The sequence below is a fragment of the Pseudophryne corroboree genome, chromosome 3 (assembly GCF_028390025.1).
Source record: "Pseudophryne corroboree isolate aPseCor3 chromosome 3, aPseCor3.hap2, whole genome shotgun sequence".
Classification (NCBI taxonomy): Eukaryota; Metazoa; Chordata; class Amphibia; order Anura; family Myobatrachidae; genus Pseudophryne; species Pseudophryne corroboree.
In genome coordinates, this window is record NC_086446.1 from 707,934,241 (window position 1) to 707,957,650 (window position 23,410).

At 45.5% G+C, this 23,410-nt stretch overlaps 1 protein-coding gene across 1 annotated transcript in view; it reads right to left on the bottom strand.

The window, feature by feature from the left end:
• The window catches only part of LOC135056663 (alpha-2-macroglobulin-like), a 516,386-nt gene that overhangs the window by 188,564 nt on the left and 304,412 nt on the right, over nt 1–23,410 (bottom strand). Inside the window, exons 23-25 of the mRNA XM_063962107.1 lie at nt 2,355–2,438; nt 2,062–2,238; nt 1,336–1,411 (exon numbers count right to left, since the gene is read on the bottom strand). Coding sequence (XP_063818177.1) covers nt 1,336–1,411; nt 2,062–2,238; nt 2,355–2,438 — 337 coding nt within the window. The remainder of the gene's footprint in view (nt 1–1,335; nt 1,412–2,061; nt 2,239–2,354; nt 2,439–23,410) is intronic.

Genomic DNA, 23,410 nt, shown 5'->3' on the forward strand with positions numbered 1-23,410 from the left:
CGTGTGCACCATGCATTCCTATGGAAGTTTCAGCACATTGGTACCCGGATGATAGATAGACAGTGTCTAGTTAGACAGTCAATAGATAGACGTCATATGTTAGACAGACATTAGGTCGACAGGGTAAAAAAATCGAAATTAAAAAGGTAGATAGTACAAAAAGTCGACACGGGCAAAAGGTCGACATGAAAATTGTCAACATAAAAAAGGTAGACAGGTTTTTTATATATATATATATATATATATATATACCTTGGTTGTTGGACCGGCACTCCTCTTTCATCAAAAGATGCTGCTCCTGTGCCTCCAGTAGCGGGAAGTATCTATCAGTGGAAAGAATCTGCGGCACTCGGAGTCTTTACTGCAAAAAAATGTGTATTCACACAAACACCACCAACGTTTCGGGGCTCACACGCCCCTTTGTAAAGGTGAACAGAAGTGAAAACAGGTGAAGCATCACTTACCTATATACCTAAGAAGAAGCCCGCCGTGAAGGAAGCGCCGCCCGCCGCCGCGTTCTCTGGCTCCGGTGTAGGCATACTGCTGGCGCAGCCTGATGACGTGGCGCCGTGTAGCCATGGGAACCGGGGTAACAGAGTGTGCGTCAGCGCGCGCTAGAAAAAAACACAGTGAAACATAGTTACAGTGCCCCAATGATCACTAAGCATTTTAGACATTTTGACACTTTGCAACATGCAACAAGTGTCAAAATGTCTAAAATGCTTAGTGATCATTGGGGCACTGTAACTATGTTTCACTGTGTTTTTTTCTAGCACGCGCTGACGCGCACTCTGTTACCCCGGTTCCCATGGCTACACGGCACCACGTCATCAGGCTGCGCCAGCAGTATGCCTACACCGGAGCCAGAGAACGCGGCGGCGGGCGGCGCTTCCTTCACGGCGGGCTTCTTCTTAGGTATATAGGTAAGTGATGCTTCACCTGTTTTCACTTCTGTTCACCTTGACAAAGGGGCGTGTGAGCCCCGAAACGTTGGTGGTGTTTGTGTGAATACACATTTTTTTGCAGTAAAGACTCCGAGTGCCGCAGATTCTTTCCACTGATATATATATATATATATATATTTTTTTTTTTATTGTATTTTGGAATCAGCAATGATCTTTAACGGAGCACGTAATGGTCTTATATGAGTGTGGATAAATGCAATTATCTATCTATCTATCTATCTATCTATCTATATACGTGTGTATATATATATATATGTATATATATAAAAATATAATATATATACATTATATATATATATATATATATATTATTGCTGATTACCTTTAGTTGAATTCATTTGAATGTCTAAATGTTTCATAGCCTACATACCAGAAATTTGATTCAGCGCCTGGAAACAATCCATAAGTGTTGTCTTCATTTTTAAATGTCAGTAGTTTTTGGTAACCTGCAGAGAAAAAGCAATTCCAGTAATACACACACGTCTATCCCAACAGGTTTTTTAAATCTGTATTATCTCAGCGTCTAACAACAGACAAAGAGGAAGGGGGGTGCAAATCCCCACCCCCAAATTCCCTTCCGCACACTGAAAATGACCTGTAACCACCCCCTGAACCTATCTGGAGAATTGGTCAAAAAAGTTTGGAAACACATGTTTAGCTGCTGGCCACTTCACGGCTTCTCTGATACAGCAGTCCTAACTACTTGATAGCAGTGCCCACATAGGGCCATGTAATTTGTCACAGTAGGCCTCATGATAACGGCTATTACTAAAAGACAGAGAGCTAACTTACCCGGGAGCCACCCCCAGGATCTCCCATTGGCACTACAAGGAACAGCATGCCTTCCCTCAGCGTCTTACAGTATGTTAAATAAAAGGTAAAAAAAACCTGTCAAAATAATGATGATGACTATCTTTCTTCACCGGCCACAGTAATCTCTTTTTATTTTGGGTGCTTTTTGGATGATTTTTAAACTTTCTGCCTATTACATCTGGTGACTTATTTACTCATCAGACCCAAATAATAAAATCAACTGAATATATGTGTAACATAAGGAATAGTTGGGAAGTATGCAAGTACTACTTAGCTCACTCACCTTGAATTAAGGATTCCACAATCTTTTTTTGGGTTTGGGGTGTTAGTTCTTTGGTACTCTGTAAGTACTGCAGTGAGTAAACATTTCTTAGAATCTTTGCTGTGTTCTGCTCCCCGCACCCTTCTGGCATATGAAGCATATCGTCCAAATTAATGATAAAATTGGCCATGAGATCACCTGCCGAACACATTATAATAGTTATTACAAAAAGAATAAAGCCAGCAGAAATGTACTTGCAAAGCTGAATATCACTCTCCTGTCTCACTGAGCTTAGTACTCAGGGGCTTCCTTACCCAGTACAATGATGTGGGCACGTTCCGAGCCTGGCACCATTCTGTCTGGAACTTGGAAAGAAACTTGGATTTTCTCACTGTTATCTGGCAAGGAACAAAAATGGTTAAAACTTTATTTGAGACGCCAACACAGTAAACAATAATAATACCATTCGGAAGACATTTTCACCAGCAATTGTGAATAGAGGTGATGTCAACTTAAAGAAGATTAAATCGATGATAAGTAATATACGCTTATACAGTATATGTGAGAAGTGAGTGAACATACACTTCCAATATGTAAATATATATTACATAAAGAGTAACAGATACAGATGTGTCGTCACTCGTTGTTGCACATCATGGCATGTGTAGCGTGGGATAGTGGGGAGCACACATACACACACTCCCACTATCCATTTGCAGAAATTAGAGAGCCGGTGGCTGCGAGTAAGTACAGTATATGCATTGCGTTACCGCTATTAAACGCTGCTATGCACAGCAACAAGTGAGGACACATCTGTAGAATTTGTCTCAGCGTAGGAGCTGTACACCCCCACATGGTTCTAGCCACACCCACACAGCACTGGTCACAGCTCCGCCCCCATCCCCCTCTCAGTATAGGCCTTTGAAAATTTTCAGTCCCAGGCCCACATGGACTTTAATCCGCCCCTGTTCACAAGCGTTTTAGTGAATGCGGGTGCATTTACAGATGCACACCCACAGCATAGGAGGTCATGGTCAAATGGAGACACTGCACCTGACATAGAACTGGAGCAAGTCTCGATGACGCAACCGATGTTGGCTTATAAGGATGCACCAATCAGTATTAGAGGTTCATTCATGCTAAAAATGTGGAATCCTTATACCATGCATTTATTATTGTGGCCTCAATGCAATAACTAGAGATGTGCGGATTTGGATCTCAGAGATCCGTGACCACCCAAACTTTACCGATCCAAGGGTAATCCGAGCAGTGGTTCGGGTTTATCCACCTTGCTCGGATTCCAAAACGGGGCAAAATGTTATAATGGCGACATCGGATCCTCACAGGTTTTGGATTCTATATAAGGACCCCGCGGCAGTGACTCTGTGTCATTTCTCACTGTCCATGCTATTGTACTGGCTGCTGGACTGTGCTGTGTTGTGTCCAGTGGCTACTGTGCTCTGTCCATCCACTCAAATGGCTGTGCTGTGTTCAGTGGCTACTGTGCTCTGTCCATCCACTCAAGTGGCTGTGCTATGTTCAGTGGCTGCTGTGCTGTGCCCATCCACTCAAGTGGCTGTGCTATGTTCAGTGGCTGCTGTGCCCATCCACTCAAGTGGCTGTGCTGTGTTTAGTTTCTGCTGTGCTGTGCCCATCCACTCAAGTGGCTGTGCTGTGTTCAGTGGGTGCTGTGATGTGCCCATCCACTCAAGTGGCTTTGCTGTGTTTAGTGGCTTCTGTGCCCATCCATTCAAGTGGCTGTGCTGTCTTTAGTGGCTGCTGTGCTGTGCCCCTCCACTCAAGTGGCTGTGCTGTGTTCAGTAGCTGCTGTTCTGTGTCTATCCACTCCAGAGCTGCTGACATATCTGTCCAGTGTTCATACACTCCAGTGCTCCTGACGTATCTGTCCAGTGTTCATACAGTGCTGCTGACGTGTTCAAACACCCCAGTGCTTCTGACGTTATCTGTCCAGTGTTCATACACCCCAGTGCTGCTGAAGTATCTGTCCAGTGTCCATCCAAAAACGTTTGAAAAAGTTATAAAATGTTTTAAAAAGTCCTTGTCGCTGAAGTGCTTGGTTATTTAAACTATGCACATCCTTTTCAATATCCAACATAAAAGAGGGTGGGCGGGCCCAAGGACAATTCCATCTTGCAGCACTTTTATTTCATTAAGGTCTGTATTTTGGGGGGCATTGGAAACAGTCTACAGTATTTTTCATAGACAAACATTTTTACTGGTTATTTCTCCAACATTACTAAGTAATTTGTAATAAGAGATGTGCCTCACACGTGTTACTTTTAATTAATTAGTCAATCAATCAATCAATCAATCAATCAGTAAATCAGTCATTCTTGTATTTTATGGCCTTTTTGCCTCTGCAGAACAGCTTCACAAATGTTAATTTTAATTAATCAACTGTTCAATTAATCAATCAATTAATTAATCATTTTTGTATTCTTGTTTTATTGCTTTTCTGACTTTTTGCTGGTAGGACTCCCAGAGAATATTTAGTCATTCACATCAGTCTCTGCCCTAGTGGACCATACAGTTGACTACCACAATCAATCAATCAATCAATCAATCAATCAATCATTATTTTCTACTTCTTTTATTACCTCCATTTCCCTGTACCTCCTTTGGGCCTCTGATCTAGTTCTTGATTAGTGAAAACATTCTTGGTTACTTTTTATGGGGTTGCATAGTTTATTAAACTACCACTCTGTCTGCCACTGCATTGCCACTCGATTCCTAGATGTGCCATATTTGAAGTTGAACAGCCACATGTGTGTGTCGCCCACTGCGGTCGCTAAGTTTACTCAGCCAGCCAGCTTGTTTACACTGGAAAAGAGGAGACTAAGAGAGGACATGATCAACATCTACAAATATATAAGGGGACAATACACAGAGCTTGCGCGGGACCTGTTTTTGGTAAGATGAGCGCAGAGGACCCGTGGACACTCGCTTAGGTTAGAGGAGAGGAGTTTCCACACAACGTGGCGTAAAGGATTTTTCACAGTAAGGACAATACGTGTTTGGAATTTCCTGCATGAGGGAGTTGTAATGGCGGGCTCAGTCAACACCTTCAAGAATGGGTTAGATAAATTCCTAATGGATAAGGATATCCAGGGTTATGATGCATAGTCGCGCAGAATAGTTACCATGAAAAGTGGAATAAAACACAACGGCTGACATTAGCATCAGACAAAATTTAGACCAAAATAATCCTGCATAGGAGACCACAAATAGGTTGAACTTGATGGACAAATTGTCTTTTTTCAACCTTAGATACTATGTTACTATGTAACCTTTTGTCCTGAACTGGATGAAAACAATATTGTTAGCTGTGAGGTGGTAAAACTTGACTGGAAATGACTGGAAATTAATGTTATTGAGGTTAATAATACCGTAGGAACAAAAAAATGCCCACATTTTGTGATTTTAGTAGTTTTTTTCATCAATTTTTGAAAAAGAATACAGATCCAAAACCAAAACACGTGAGGGCTGTTTTGCTAAAACCAAAACACAAATTTAATACAGATCCAAAACTAAAACACGGGGGTTGGCGCACATCTCTAGCTATAACCATAAATGATTTATAGAAAAGAACAACATATACAAATCTAAACTACTGTAAGTGAGTAGACTTGACCATTTTTATATAATAATGGGGAAATAGAAGGAGAGGAAAGGGAACAGTGTGATTAACCAAATGGAGTAAACAGGATGAAATGAAGAGCAAGGGAATAGGAAAAAGAGTAAAGGGGAAAGAGAGTAGAAATTTCCAGACAGGACGCTCCAGAGGAAAGAGCTGGAAAGTTAGAGGATTACACAAATAGGCAGTGGGAATTATGGGGGTCATTCCGAGTTGATCGCAGCCCTGCAAAATTTTGCAGGGCTTTGATCATGACCATAGACATCCGGGGGGACGCACAGCACAGGGCTATCCCGCCCCGCACGTCAGTGCCGGACACCCTCCCCCCCACAGAAGTGCAAAAGCATTACACAGCGGCAATGCTTTTGCACTTTAGGAGTAGCTCCCGGCCAGCGCAGCTTTAGAGTGCTGACCGGGAGCTACTCGTCGCTCCCCAGCCCGCAGCAGCTGCGTGTGATGTCACGCAGCCGCTGCGGCCCGCCCCCACACGGTCCAGCCACACCTGCGTTGGCCGGACCGCACCCACGAAATGGCAGCCGAACACCACCGTTCTGCCCCCCCGCACAGCGACCACCTCTGCCTGTCAGGCAGAGGCGATCGTACGCAGCGATGGCCCCTGCCATCTGGCATGCGCCGGTGCTGGTGCACTGTGGCACCGGCGCATGCGCAGTTCTCACCCAATCGCACCGCTACGATAATCTGCAGCGTGCGATCGGGTCAGAATGACCCGCTCTGTAATGAATGCCTGGACTCCAGATTTTGTCAAATGATTTAGAAGATTTTTTTAATTATACTGGCCATATATTCCATACAATGGACATGCCACATTCTGCTAATATGCTATTTTTTATTTTTCCACCAATTTTTCTCACGCATGCCAACCCCTGCTCCCAAGGTTTTTTTTATAACATGCCCTCCGGTCTACCGGCATTTTCTCCCCTGTGTCCCTACCTGCTAGCTTTTCTATCAAATGCCACCCACTAGCTACCAGCTTTTTTATCACATTTCCTTGTTCCTGTTAATTACATACCTGAAGAACCGAAGAGGAAAGAATGTCTCTTTGTTGGTGCACAAAGAAATAATTCATTAACAAATAACTTTTATTATTTCCATAAAATTCGTCTAATCATGAAATAGAGACAATACACACATTATATATATTGTATAAAGGGGGTCATTACGAGTTGATCATAGCTGTGCTAAATTTAGCACAGCTACGATCATTCACACTGACATGCGGGGGGACGCCCAGCACAGGGTAGTTCGCCCCGCATGTCAGTGCCGCCCCCCACAGAAGTGCAAAGGCATCGTACAGCGGCGATGTCTTTGCACTTCAAGAGTAGCTCCCGGCCAGCGCAGCTTTAGCGTGCTGGCCGGGAGCTACTCGTCGCTCCCCGGCCTGCAGCGGCTGCATGTGATGTCACGCAGCCAGCGCGGACCACTCCCCCCCCAACAGTCCGGCCAAGCCTGCATTGGCCAGACCACTCCCCCTAAACTGTGGCTTAACGCCGCCATTCAGCCCCCTCCCGCCCAGCAACCGCCTCAGTTTCAGAGGCGATCACCAGGCACCAACGGCTGCCATGCGCCGGCACACTGCGGCGCTGGCACATGCGCAGTCCCGATCTGATCGCTGCGCTGTGACAAACTGCAGCGAGTGATTGGGTCGGAATGACCCACAAAGTGTACAATATAGTGATATTAACATTAGAGATGTGCACCGGACATTTTTCGGGTTTTGTGTTTTGGTTTTGGATTCGGTTCCGCGGCCGTGTTTTGGATTCGGACGCGTTTTGGCAAAACCTCCCTGAAAATTTTTTGTTGGATTCGGGTGTGTTTTGGATTCGGGTGTTTTTTTTCAAAAACCCCTCAAAAACAGTTTAAATCATGGAATTTGGGGGTCATTTTGATCCTATAGTATTATTAACCTCAATAACCACAATTTACACTCATTTCCAGTCTATTCTGAACACCTCACACCTCACAATACTATTTTTAGTCCTAAAATTTGCACCGAGTTCGCTGGATGACTAAGCAAAGCGACCCAAGAGGGCGGCACAAACACCTGGCCCATCTAGGAGTGGCACTGCACTGTCAAACAGGATGGCACTTAAAAAATTGGCCCCAAACAGCACATGATGCAAAGAAAAGAGAAAAAGAGGTGCACCAAGGTCGCTGGACGGCTAAGCTAAGCGATACAAACACCTCAATATCACAGGAATTATTTGTTCTAATCAGTGGTGTTATTGGTCCAAATCACTGGAAGAAAATGACAAAATCACTGGAATTATTTGTTCTAATCAATGGTATTATTGGTCCAAATCACTGAAAGAAAATGACAAAATCACTGGAATTATTTGTTCTAATCAATGGTATTATTGGTCCAAATCACTGGAAGAAAATGACAAAATCACAGGAATTATTCGTTCTAATCAATGGTATTATTGGTCCAAATCACTGGAAGAAAATGACAAAATCACTTGAATTATTCGTTCTAATCAATGGTATTATTGGTCCAAATCACTGGAAGAAAATGACAAAATCACTGGAATTATTTGTTCTAATCAATGGTATTATTGGTCCAAATCACTGGAAGAAAATGACAAAATCACTTGAATTATTTGTTCTAATCAATGGTATTATTGGTCCAAATCACTGGAAGAAAATGACAAAATCACTGGAATTATTTGTTCTAATCTATGGTATTATTGGTCCAAATCACTGGAAGAAAATGACAAAATCACTGGAATTATTTGTTCTAATCAATGGTATTATTGGTCCAAATCACTGGAAGAAAATGACAAAATCACTGGAATTATTTGTTCTAATCAATGGTATTATTGGTCCAAATCACTGGAAGAAAATGACAAAATCACAGGAATTATTCGTTCTAATCAATGGTATTATTGGTCCAAATCACTGGAAGAAAATGACAAAATCACTTGAATTATTCGTTCTAATCAATGGTATTATTGGTCCAAATCACTGGAAGAAAATGACAAAATCACTGGAATTATTTGTTCTAATCAATGGTATTATTGGTCCAAATCACTGGAAGAAAATGACAAAATCACTTGAATTATTTGTTCTAATCAATGGTATTATTGGTCCAAATCACTGGAAGAAAATGACAAAATCACTGGAATTATTTGTTCTAATCAATGGTATTATTGGTCCAAATCACTGGAAGAAAATGACAAAATCACTGGAATTATTTGTTCTAATCAATGGTATTATTGGTCCAAATCACTGGAAGAAAATGACAAAATCACTGGAATTATTTGTTCTAATCAATGGTATTATTGGTCCAAATCACTGGAAGAAAATGACAAAATCACTGGAATTATTTGTTCTAATCAATGGTATTATTGGTCCAAATCACTGGAAGAAAATGACAAAATCACTGGAATTATTTGTTCTAATCAATGGTATTATTGGTCCAAATCACTGGAAGAAAATTACAAAATCACTGGAATTATTCGTAAACATTTGTAGAAAGTCGCTGCTTTCTGATTACAGAAATGCTCAGATATTCCTGCGAATCCACAATCCCTTCCCAGAGGAAAAAGAAATTGAGAAACCGTTGTTTGAGAACGTTTGTTCTCTTTCCCCTACAAAGGAACAAACCACTTTCCAAGAAGACTGACGTTTTGGGGATTATGGAAACATAATGTTTTTGAATATAAATCCTAAAGCAGGTGGTGTATTAGAGCAAAAGAGTGCAAGAGACCAGCCATGCAGTTTCTGAAATATTATGACAAAATGTTACTGTATTTCATAAGCACTCATTCCTAACTCTGCTAAGTACTGTTTGGTATACTGTATCTGGCTTCCATGAGGTAGTTGTCCATTATTTCAGCTTCCATTGACCTTTTTGAAAGTGGTAGAAGTTATCGATTCTTTTTTTTTATTTTTATTTTCCCCTATTTTAAATTTTCTCCTGCATAGCCCAGTAAAATGTTGCAATGTTAAGTATTGACTTGTGCCTTCTGGGGGTCCACTTCTTCACCAAACCCAGCCAAATCTCATCCTGATTCCTAACCCTCTGTTCCACGTTCTCTATGTACCCCATCTGTGTCATCCATGTCTGTCTACCCCTTCCCTTTACATTGTAAGCTCTCACGAGCAGGGTCCTCTTCCCTCATGTGCTTATATACTGTTGGTCACCAAAATGCTGCACTGTAATACTATATATACTGCTCACAAAAATGCCGCACAGATATGGAATGGATACTTGCAGTGACACAGAGCTGCAAGATACAGCAATGGCCTACTGTACAACTATATACTGTTAGTCACCAAAATGCTGCACTGTAATACTATATATACTGCTCACAAAAATGCCGCACAGATATGGAATGGATACTTGCAGTGACACAGAGCTGCAAGATACAGCAATGGCCTACTGTACAACTATATACTATTAGTCACCAAAATGCTGCACTGTAATACTATATATACTGCTCACAAAAATGCCGCACAGATATGGAATGGATACTTGCAGTGACACAGAGCTGCAAGATACAGCAATGGCCTACTGTACAACTATATACTATTAGTCACCAAAATGCTGCACTGTAATACTATATATACTGCTCACAAAAATGCCGCACAGATATGGAATGGATACTTGCAGTGACACAGAGCTGCAAGATACAGCAATGGCCTACTGTACAACGATATACTGTTAGTCACCAAAATGCTGCACTGTAATACTATATATACTGCTCACAAAAATGCCGCACAGATATGGAATGGATACTTGCAGTGACACAGAGCTGCAAGATACAGCAATGGCCTACTGTACAACTATATACTGTTAGTCACCAAAATGCTGCACTGTAATACTATATATATCGCTCACAAAAATGCCGCACAGATATGGAATGGATACTTGCAGTGACACAGAGCTGCAAGATACAGAAATGGCCTACTGTACAACTATATACTGTTAGTCACCAAAATGCTGCACTGTAATACTATATATACTGCTCACAAAAATGCCACACAGATATGGAATGGATACTTGCAGTGACACAGAGCTGCAAGATACAGCAATGGCCTACTGTGCAACTATATACTGTTAGTCACCAAAATGCTGCACTGTAATACAGGTTGAGTATCCCATATCCAAATATTCCGAAATACGGACTTTTTTGAGTGAGAGTGAGATAGTGAAACCTTTGTTTTTTGATGACTCAATGTACACAGACTTTGTTTAATACACAAAGTTATTAAAAATATTGTATTAAATGACCTTCAGGCTGTGTGTATAAGGTGTATATGAATATGAAACATAAATGAATTGTGTGAATGTAGACACACTTTGTTTAAAGCACAAAGTTATAAAAATATTGGAAAAAATGACCTTCAGGCTGTGTGTATAAGGTGTATATGTAACATAAATGCATTCTGTGCTTAGACTTGGGTCCCATCACCATGATATCTCATTATGGTATGCAATTATTCCAAAATACGGAAAAATCCCATATCCAAAATACCTCTGGTCCCAAGCGTTTTGGATAAGGGATACTCAACCTGTACTATATATACTGCTCACAAAAATGCTGCACAGATATGGAATGGATACTTGCAGTGACACAGAGCTGCAAGATACAGCAATGGCCTACTGTACTACTATAATTATTATATACTGGTGGTCCCCAGTCCCCACAATGCAGCACACTGATAAGATATTTGCAGCACACTGAGCACAGATATGGAGCGTTTTCAGGCAGAGAACGTAGATATTTTCAGCCCACTGAGCACAGATTATTTGCAGCACACTGAGCACAGATATTTGCAGCACACTGAGCACAGATTACGGAGCTTTTCAGTGAGAGAACGCTGCCACGTTCTCTCCATTCAATCTCCAATGCACGAGTGAAAATGGTGGCGACGCGCAGCTCCTTATATAGAATACTAATCTTGCGAGAATCCGACAGCGGGATGATGACGTTCGGGTGCGTTCTGGTTAACCGAGCAAGGTGGGAAGATCCGAGGCTGCCTCGGACCCGTGTAAAATAGGTGAAGTTCGGGGGGGTTCGGATCCCGAGGAACCGAACCCGCTCATCTCTAATTAAAATCAAGGCACGCTACCCATCTGCTATATCCAATTGTATGCTGTCACTGAGAGTGGGGCACAGTGCTACTCCATTGGAGGACTTGTATAAGCAAGTAGAAAAAAGATATAATATCTATTAAGGAATCAATTCCAGTAAGTATAATGATGGAGTGTAAGTATAGGCTTATATATATATTTTCTCTCCTCAAAATTACCCCGTTAATCTAAATTGTACCTAGGTAACAGGTAAGTGATTATACGGTGTGAGTATATTTCATACACACCATTCACCTATATTATATAGCGTAATGTGTCGACTCAGATTAGTAAGGTAAGTATTGATTACGTGTCCATTTAACACTTTGCAATAATAAATATAAATGTAAAAATGAATAACTTTTCTCTGACGTCCTAGTGGATGCTGGGACTCCGTCAGGACCATGGGGAATAGCGGCTCCGCAGGAGACAGGGCACAAAATTTAAAAGTTTGACCACTAGGTGGTGTGTACTGGCTCCTCCCCCTATGACCCTCCTCCAAGCCTCAGTTAGGTTTTTGTGCCCGTCCGAGCAGGGTGCAATCTAGGTGGCTCTCCTAAAGAGCTGCTTAGAAAAAGTTTGTTAGGTTTTTTATTTTCAGTGAGTCCTGCTGGCAACAGGCTCACTGCAACGAGGGACTTAGGGGAGAAGAAGTGAACTCACCTGCGTGCCGGATGGATTTGCTTCTTAGGCTACTGGACACTAGCTCCAGAGGGACGATCACAGGTACAGCCTGGATGGGTCACCGGAGCCGCGCCGCCGACCCCATTGCAGATACCGAATAGAGAAGAGGTCCAGAAACCGGCGGCAGAAGACGTCTCAGTCTTCATGAGGTAGCGCACAGCACTGCAGCTGTGCGCCATTGCTCTCCGCACACTTCACACCAGCGGTCACTGAGGGTGCAGGGCGCTGGGGGGGGCGCCCTGGGCAGCAATGTAATATACCTATTCTGGCTAAAATATATCACATATAGCCCCTGGGGCTATATGGATGTATTTAACCCCTGCCAGGTTCCAAAAAAAACGGAAGAAGCCCGCCGAAAAGGGGGCGGGGCCTATTCTCCTCAGCACACAGCGCCATTTTCCTGCCCAGCTCCGCTGCGAGGAAGGCTCCCAGGACTCTCCCCTGCACTGCACTACAGAAACAGGGTAAAAACAGAGAGGTGGGGCACTTATTGGCGATATTTATAATATTTGAGCTGCTATAAAGGGAACACACTTATTAAGGTTGTCCCTATATATATTTATAGCGCTTGGGTGTGTGCTGGCAAACTCTCCCTCTGTCTCCCCAAAGGGCTAGTGGGGTCCTGTCTTCTATCAGAGCATTCCCTGTGTGTCTGCTGTGTGTCGGTACGTGTGTGTCGACATGTATGAGGACGATGTTGGCGTGGAGGCGGAGCAATTGCCTGTAATGGTGATGTCACCCCCTAGGGGGTCGACACCAGAATGGATGGCTTTGTTTATGGAATTACGGGATAGTGTCAGCACGCTACAAAAGTCGGTTGACGACATGAGACAGCCGGCAAACCAGTTAGTACCTGTCAAGGCGTCTCAGACACCGTCAGGGGCTGTAAAACGCCCTTTACCTCAGTCGGTCGACACAGACCCAGACACTGACACTGAATCCAGTGTCGACGGTGAAGAAACAAACGTATTTTCCAGTAGGGCCACACGTTATATGATCACGGCAATGAAGGAGGCTTTGCATATCTCGGATACTGCAAGTACCACAAAAAGGGGTATTATGTGGGGTGTGAAAAAACTACCGATAGTTTTTCCTGAATCAGAGGAACTGAATGAAGTGTGTGATGAAGCGTGGGTTAGCCCAGATAGAAAACTGCTAATTTCAAAGAAGTTATTGGCATTATACCCTTTCCCGCCAGAGGTTAGGGCGCGCTGGGAAACACCTCCTAGGGTGGATAAGGCGCTCACACGCTTATCAAAGCAAGTGGCGTTACCGTCTCCTGATACGGCCGCCCTCAAGGATCCAGCTGATAGGAGGCTGGAGAATACATTAAAAAGTATATACACACATACGGGTGTTATACTGAGACCAGCAATCGCCTCAGCCTGGATGTGCAGTGCTGGCGTGGCTTGGTCGGAGTCACTGTCTGAAAATATTGATACCCTGGATAGGGACAGTATTTTACTGACTATAGAGCAGTTAAAGGATGCATTTCTTTATATGCGAGATGCACAGAGAGATATTTGCACTCTGGCATCAAGAGTAAGTGCGATGTCCATATCTGCCAGAAGAAGTTTATGGACGCGCCAGTGGTCAGGTGATGCGGATTCCAAACGACATATGGAAGTATTGCCGTATAAGGGGGAGGAATTATTTGGGGTCGGTCTATCGGATCTGGTGGCCACGGCAACGGCCGGAAAATCCACCTTTTTACCCCAGGTCACCTCCCAGCAGAAAAAGCCGCAGGCTTTTCAGCCGCAGTCCTTTCGTTCCTATAAGAACAAACGAGCAAAAGGACATTCCTATTTGCCCCGAGGCAAAGGAAAGGGTAAGAGACTGCAACAAGCAGCTCCTTCCCAGGAGCAGAAGCCCTCCCCGGCTTCTACAAAGGCGTCAGCATGACGCTGGGACCTTACAAGCAGACTCAGGGGCGGTGGGGGGTCGCCTCAAACATTTCAGCGCACAGTGGGCTCACTCGCAGGTGGACCCCTGGATCCTGCAGGTAGTATCTCAGGGTTACAGGTTGGAATTCGAGAAGTCCCCTCCTCGCCGTTTCCTAAAGTCTGCTTTGCCAACGTCTCCCTCCGACAGGGCGACGGTATTGGAGGCCATTCACAAGCTGTATTCTCAGCAGGTGATAGTCAAGGTACCCCTCCTACAACAGGGACAGGGGTATTACTCCACGCTATTTGTGGTACCGAAGCCGGACGGCTCGGTAAGACCGATTCTAAATCTAAAATCTCTGAACCTGTACATACAAAAATTCAAGTTCAAGATGGAGTCACTCAGAGCAGTGATAGCGAATCTGGAAGAAGGGGATTTTATGGTGTCCTTGGACATCAAGGATGCTTACCTTCATGTTCCAATTTGTCCTTCACACCAAGGGTACCTCAGGTTCGTGGTCCAAAACTGTCATTATCAGTTTCAGACGCTGCCGTTTGGATTGTCCACGGCACCCCGGGTCTTTACCAAGGTAATGGCCGAAATGATGATCCTTCTTCGAAGAGAAGGCGTCTTAATTATCCCTTACTTGGACGATCTCCTGATAAGGGCAAGATCCAGAGAACAGCTGGAGGTCGGAGTAGCACTAACCCAAGTAGTGCTCCAACAACACGGGTGGATTCTGAATTTTCCAAAATCCCAACTGATCCCGACGACACGTCTGTTGTTCCTAGGGATGATTCTGGACACTGTTCAGAAAAAGGTATTTCTTCCGGAGGAGAAAGCCAGGGAGTTATCCGATCTAGTCAGGAACCTCCTAAAACCAGGAAAAGCATCTGTGCATCAATGCACAAGAGTCCTGGGAAAAATGGTAGCTACTTACGAAGCGATTCCATTCGGCAGATTCCATGCACGAACTTTTCAGTGGGATCTGCTGGACAAATGGTCCGGATCGCATCTGCAGATGCATCAGCGGATAAAATTGTCCACAAGGACAAGAGTGTCTCTGCTATGGTGGTTGCAGAGTGCTCATCTGTTAGAGGGCCGCAGATTCGGCATACAGAACTGGGTCCTAGTGACCACGGATGCCAGCCTGAGAGGCTGGGGAGCGGTCACACAGGGAAGAAACTTCCAGGGCGTGTGGTCAAGCCTGGAGACGTCTCTTCACATAAATATACTGGAGCTAAGAGCAATCTACAATGCTCTAAGCCTGGCAAAACCTCTGCTTCAGGGTCAGCCGGTGTTGATTCAGTCGGACAACATCACGGCAGTCGCCCACGTAAACAGACAGGGCGGCACAAGAAGCAGGAGGGCAATGGCAGAAGCTGCAAGGATTCTCCGCTGGGCAGAAAATCATGTGTTAGCACTGTCAGCTGTGTTCATCCCGGGAGTGGACAACTGGGAAGCAGACTTCCTCAGCAGACACGATCTGCACCCGGGAGAGTGGGGACTTCATCCAGAAGTCTACCACATGATTGTGGTCCATTGGGAAAGACCAATGGTGGACATGATGGCGTCCCGCCTCAACAAAAAACTGGACAGGTATTGCGCCAGGTCAAGAGACCCTCAGGCAATAGCTGTAGACGCTCTGGTAACACCATGGGTGTACCAGTCAGTGTATGTGTTTCCTCCTCTGCCTCTCATACCAAAAGTACTGAGAATTATACGGCAAAGGGGAGTAAGAACGATACTCGTGGCTCCGGATTGGCCAAGAAGAACTTGGTACCCGGAACTTCAGGAGATGCTCACGGAAGATCCGTGGCCTCTACCTCTAAGACGGGACCTGCTTCAGCAGGGACCGTGTCTATTCCAAGACTTACCGCGGCTGCGTTTGACTGCATGGCGGTTGAACGCCGAATCCTAAGGGAAAAAGGCATTCCGGAAGAGGTCATCCCTACCCTGGTAAAAGCCAGAAAGGAGGTGACTGCACAACATTATCACCGCATTTGGAGAAAATATGTTGCGTGGTGTGAGGCCAGGAAGGCCCCGACGGAGGAATTTCAACTGGGTCGATTCCTACATTTCCTGCAAACAGGATTGTCTATGGGCCTCAAATTAGGGTCCATTAAGGTTCAAATTTCGGCCCTGTCGATTTTCTTCCAGAAAGAATTGGCTTCAGTTCCTGAAGTCCAGACTTTTGTAAAAGGAGTACTACATATACAGCCCCCGGTTGTGCCCCCAGTGGCACCGTGGGATCTTAATGTAGTTTTGGATTTTCTCAAATCCCATTGGTTTGAGCCACTCAAATCGGTGGATTTGAAATATCTTACATGGAAAGTAACCATGCTACTGGCCCTGGCTTCAGCCAGGAGAGTGTCAGAATTGGCGGCTTTATCGTATAAAAGCCCATATCTGATTTTCCATTCGGACAGGGCAGAACTGCGGACGCGTCCTCACTTTCTGCCTAAGGTGGTTTCAGCGTTTCACCTGAACCAGCCTATTGTGGTGCCTGCGGCTACTAGCGATTTGGAGGATTCCAAGTTGCTGGACGTTGTCAGAGCATTGAAAATATATTTCTCTATCGTCCTAGTGGATGCTGGGGTTCCTGAAAGGACCATGGGGAATAGCGGCTCCGCAGGAGACAGGGCACAAAAGTAAAGCTTTCCGATCAGGTGGTGTGCACTGGCTCCTCCCCCTATGACCCTCCTCCAAGCCAGTTAGATTTTTGTGCCCGGCCGAGAGGGGGCAATCTAGGTGGCTCTCCTAAAGAGCTGCTTAGAAAAGTTTAGCTTAGGTTTTTTATTTTACAGTGAGTCCTGCTGGCAACAGGATCACTGCAACGAGGGACTTAGGGGAGAAGAAGTGAACTCACCTGCGTGCAGGATGGATTGGCTTCTTGGCTACTGGACATCAGCTCCAGAGGGACGATCACAGGTACAGCCTGGATGGTCACCGGAGCCTTGCCGCCGGCCCCCTTGCAGATGCTGAAGTAAGAAGAGGTCCAGAATCAGCGGCAGAAGACTCCTCAGTCTTCTAAAGGTAGCGCACAGCACTGCAGCTGTGCGCCATTTTCCTCTCAGCACACTTCACACGGCAGTCACTGAGGGTGCAGGGCGCTGGGAGGGGGGCGCCCTGGGAGGCAAATGAATACCTATTTTGGCTAAAAATACCTCACATATAGCCTCCGGAGGCTATATGGAGATATTTAACCCCTGCCAGAATCCGTTAAGAGCGGGAGACGAGGCCGCCGAAAAAGGGGCGGGGCCTATCTCCTCAGCACACAGCGCCATTTTCCCTCACAGAAAGGCTGGAGGGAAGGCTCCCAGGCTCTCCCCTGCACTGCACTACAGAAACAGGGTTAAAACAGAGAGGGGGGGCACTAATTTGGCGTTAGAAATATATAAAAAAGATGCTATAAGGGAAAACACTTATATAAGGTTGTCCCTATATAATTATAGCGTTTTTGGTGTGTGCTGGTAAACTCTCCCTCTGTCTCTCCAAAGGGCTAGTGGGTCCTGTCCTCTATCAGAGCATTCCCTGTGTGTGTGCTGTGTGTCGGTACGTGTGTGTCGACATGTATGAGGACGATGTTGGTGAGGAGGCGGAGCAATTGCCTGTAATGGTGATGTCACTCTCTAGGGAGTCGACACCGGAATGGATGGCTTATTTAGGGAATTACGTGATAATGTCAACACGCTGCAAGGTCGGTTGACGACATGAGACGGCCGACAAACAATTAGTACCGGTCCAGACGTCTCAAAAACACCGTCAGGGGTTTTAAAACGCCCGTTTACTTTAGTCGGTCGACACAGACACAGACAGGGACACTGAATCCAGTGTCGACGGTGAATAAACAAACGTATTCCTTATTAGGGCCACACGTTAAAGGCAATGAAGGAGGTGTTTCATATTTCTGATACTACAAGTACCACAAAAGAGGGTATTATGTGGGATGTGAAAAAACTACCGTAGTTTTTCCTGAATCAGATAAATTAAATAAAGTGTGTGATGATGCGTGGGTTCCCCCCGATAGAAAATTATGGGCGGTATACCCTTTCCCGCCAGAAGTTAGGGCGCGTTGGGAAACACCCCTTAGGGTGGATAAGGCGCTCACACGCTTATCAAAACAAGTGGCGGTACCGTCTATAGATAGGGCCGTCCTCAAGGACCAGCTGACAGGAGGCTGGAAAATATCATAAAAAGTATATACACACATACTGGTGTTATACTGCGACCAGCGATCGCCTCAGCCTGGATGTGCAGAGCTGGGGTGGCTTGGTCGGATTCCCTGACTAAAAATATTGATACCCTTGACAGGGACAGTATTTTATTGACTATAGAGCATTTAAAGGATGCATTTTTATATATGCGAGATGCACAGAGGGATATTTGCACTCTGGCATCAAGAGTAAATGCGATGTCCATATCTGCCAGAAGATGTTATGGACACGACAGTGGTCAGGTGATGCAGATTCCAAACGGCACAAAGGTGTATTGCCGTATAAAGGAAGAGGAGTTATTTGGGGTCGGTCCATCGGACCTGGTGGCCACGGCAACTGCTGGAAAATCCGCCGTTTTTACCCTAAGTCACATCTCTGCAGAAAAAGACACCGTCTTTTCAGCCTCAGTCCTTTCGTCCCTATAAGATCATATCTGCCCAGGGATAGAGGAAAGGGAAGAAGACTGCAGCAGGCAGCCCATTCCCAGGAACAGAAGCGTTCCACCGCTTCTGACAAGTTCTCAGCATGGCGCTGAGACCGTACAGGACCCCTGGATCCTACAAGTAGTATCCCAGGGGTACAGATTGGAATGTCGAGACGTTTCCCCTTCGCAGGCTCCTGAAGTCTGCTTTACCAAGGTCTCCCTCCGACAAGGAGGCAGTATGGGAAAAAATTCACAAGCTGTGTTCCCAGCAGGTGATAATTAAATTACCCCTCCTACTACAAGAAAAGGGGTATTATTCCACACTATATTGTGGTACTGAAGCCAGAAGGCTAGGTGAGACTTATTCTAAAAAAATTTTTGAACACTTACAAAGGTTCAAATCAAGATGGAGTCACTCAGAGCAGTGATAACGAACCAGGAAGAAGGGGACTATTTAGTGTCCCGGGACATCAGGGATGCTTACCTCTATGTCCCAAAATTGCCCTTCTCACTAAGGGTACCTCAGGTTCGTGGTGCAGAACTGTCACTATCAGTTTCAGACGCTGCCGTTTGGATTGTCCACGGCACCCCGGGTCTTTACCAAGGTAATGGCCGAAATGATGATTCTTCTTCGAAGAAAAGGCGTCTTAATTATCCCTTACTTGGACGATCTCCTGATAAGGGCATAGTCCAGGGAACAGTTGGAGGTCGGAGTAGCACTATCTCGGATACTGCTACAACAGCACGGGTGGATTCTAAATATTCCAAAATCGCAGCTGATCCCGACGACACGTCTGCTGTGCCTAGGGATGATTCTGGACACAGTCCAGAAAAAGGTGTTTCTCCCGGAAGAGAAAGCCAGGGAGTTATCCGAGCTAGTCAGGAACCTCCTAAAAACAGTGCATCATTGCACAAGGGTCCTGGTAAAAATGGTGGCTTCCTACGAAGCAATTCCATTCGGCAGATTTCACGCAAGAACTTTTCAGTGGGATCTGCTGGACAAATGGTCCGGATCGCATCTTCAGATGCATCAGCGGATAACCCTATATCCAAGGACAAGGGTGTCTCTCCTGTGGTGGTTATAGAGTGCTCATCTTCTAGAGGGCCGCAGATTCGGCATTCAGGATTGGATGCTGGTGACCACGGAGCCCAGCCCGAGAGGCTGGGGAGCAGTCACACAAGGAAAAAATTTCCAGGGAGTGTGATCAAGTCTGGAGACTTTTCTCCACATAAATATACTGGGGCTAAGGGTAAATTTATAATGCTCTAAGCTTAGCAAGACCTCTGCTTCAAGGTCAGCCGGTATTGATCCAGTGGGAAAAACATCACGGCAGTCGCCCACGTAAACAGACAGGGCGACACAAGAAGCAGGAGGGCAATGGCAAAAACTGCAAGGACTTTTCGCTGGGCGGAAAATCATGTGATAGCACTGTCAGCAGTGTTTCATCCCGGGAATGGAAACTGGGAAGCAGACTTCCTCAGCAGGCACGACCTCCACCCAGGAGAGTGGAAACTTCATCGGGAAGTTTTTTCCACATGATTGTAAACCGTTGGGAAATACCAAAGGTGGACATGATGGCGTCCCGTCTGAACAAAAAACGGGACAGGTATTGCGCCAGGTCAAGAGACCCTCAGGCAATAGCTGTGGACGTTCTGGTAACACCGTGGGTGTACCAGTCGGTGTATGTGTTCCCTCCTCTGCTTCTCATACCTAAGGTGCTGAGAATTATAAGACGTAGAGGAGTAAGAACTATACTCATGGCTCCGGATTGGCCAAGAAGGACTTGGTACCCGGAACTTCAAGAGATGCTTACAGAGGTCTTATGGCCTCTGCCGCTAAGAAGGGACTTGCTTCAGCAAGTACCATGTCTGTTCCAAGACTTACCGCAGCTGCGTTTGTCGGCATGGCGGTGGAAAGCCGGATCCTAAGGGAAAAAGGCATTCCGGAAGAGGTCATTCCTACCCTGGTCAAAGCCAGAAAGGAGGTGACCGCACAACATTATCACCACATGTGGCGAAAATATGTTGCGTGGTGTGAGGCCAGGAAGGCCCCACAAAGAAATTTCAACTCGGTCGTTTCCTGCATTTCCTGCAAACAGGAGTGTCTATGGGCCTCAAATTGGGGTCCATTAAGGTTCAAATTTCGGCCCTGTCGATTTTCTTCCAGAAAGAATTGGCTTCAGTTCCTGAAGTCCAGAAGTTTGTCAAGGGAGTATTGCATATACAACCCCCTTTTGTGCCTCCAGTGGCACTGTGGGATCTCAACGTAGTTCTGGGATTCCTCAAATCACATTGGTTTAAAACCAGTCAAATCTGTGGATTTGAAGCATCTCACATGAAAAGTGACCATGCTCTTGGCCCTGGCCTGGACCAGGCGAGTGTCAAATTGGTGGTTTTTTCTCAAAAAAGCCCATATCTGTTTGTCCATTCGGACAGGGCAGAGCTGCGGACTCGTCCCCAGTTCTCTCCCTAAAGGTGGTGTCAGTGTTTCACCTGAACCAGCTTATTGTGGTGCCTTGCACCTACTAGGGACTTGGATGACTCCAAGTTGCTAGATGTTGTCAGGGCCCTGAAAATATGTTCCAGGACGGCTGGAGTCAGGAAAACTGACTTGCTGTTATCCTGTATGCACCCAACAAACTGGGTGCTCTTGCTTCTAAGCAGACTATTGCTAGTTGGATGTGTAATACAATTCAGCTTGCACATTCTGTGGCAGGCCTGCCACAGCCAAAATATGTAAATGCCCATTCCACAAGGAAGGTGGGCTCATCTTGGGCGGCTGCCCGAGGGGTCTCGGCTTTACAACTTTGCCGAGCAGCTACTTGGTCAGGGGCAAACACGTTTGCTAAATTCTACAAATTTGATACCCTGGCTAAGGAGGACCTGGAGTTCTCTCATTCGGTGCTGCAGAGTCATCCGCACTCTCCCGCCCGTTTGGGAGCTTTGGTATAATCCCCATGGTCCTTTCAGGAACCCCAGCATCCACTAGGACGATAGAGAAAATAAGAATTTACTTACCGATAATTCTATTTCTCGGAGTCCGTAGTGGATGCTGGGCGCCCATCCCAAGTGCGGATTATCTGCAATACTTGTACATAGTTACAAAAATCGGGTTATTATTGTTGTGAGCCATCTTTTCAGAGGCTCCGCTCTTATCATACTGTTAACTGGGTTTAGATCACAAGTTGTACGGTGTGATTGGTGTGGCTGGTATGAGTCTTACCCGGGATTCAAAATTCCTCCCTTATTGTGTACGCTCGTCCGGGCACAGTACCTAACTGGCTTGGAGGAGGGTCATAGGGGGAGGAGCCAGTGCACACCACCTGACCGGAAAGCTTTACTTTTGTGCCCTGTCTCCTGCGGAGCCGCTATTCCCCATGGTCCTTTCAGGAACCCCAGCATCCACTACGGACTCCGAGAAATAGAATTATCGGTAAGTAAATTCTTATTATTTCGAGGACGGCTGGAGTCAGAAAATCTGACTCGCTGTTTATACTGTATGCACCCAACAAGCTGGGTGCTCCTGCTTCTAAGCAGACGATTGCTCGTTGGATTTGTAGCACAATTCAACTTGCACATTCTGTGGCAGGCCTGCCACAGCCTAAATCTGTCAAGGCCCATTCCACAAGGAAGGTGGGCTCATCTTGGGCGGCTGCCCGAGGGGTCTCGACATTACAACTCTGCCGAGCAGCTACGTGGTCAGGGGAGAACACGTTTGTAAAATTCTACAAATTTGATACCCTGGCTAAGGAGGACCTGGAGTTCTCTCATTCGGTGCTGCAGAGTCATCCGCACTCTCCCGCCCGTTTGGGAGCTTTGGTATAATCCCCATGGTCCTGACGGAGTCCCAGCATCCACTAGGACGTCAGAGAAAATAAGATTTTACTTACCGATAAATCTATTTCTCGTAGTCCGTAGTGGATGCTGGGCGCCCATCCCAAGTGCGGATTGTCTGCAATACTTGTACATAGTTATTGTTACAAAAAAAACGGGTTGTTATTGTTGTGAGCCGTCTGTTCAGAGGCTCCTACGTTTGTCATACTGTTAACTGGGTTCAGATCACAAGTTGTACGGTGTGATTGGTGTGGCTGGTATGAGTCTTACCCGGGATTCAAAATCCTTCCTTATTGTGTACGCGCGTCCGGGCACAGTATCCTGAGGCTTGGAGGAGGGTAATAGGGGGAGGAGCCAGTACACACCACCTAGTGGTCAAACTTTTAAATTTTGTGCCCTGTCTCCTGCGGAGCCGCTATTCCCCATGGTCCTGACGGAGTCCCAGCATCCACTACGGACTACGAGAAATAGATTTATCGGTAAGTAAAATCTTATTATCCGCTATATGGCAGTGGATATTTATTCCAGTTGGGAGTTTTCAGATAATTTTCCACTGTATACAGCCATGAGTAAGT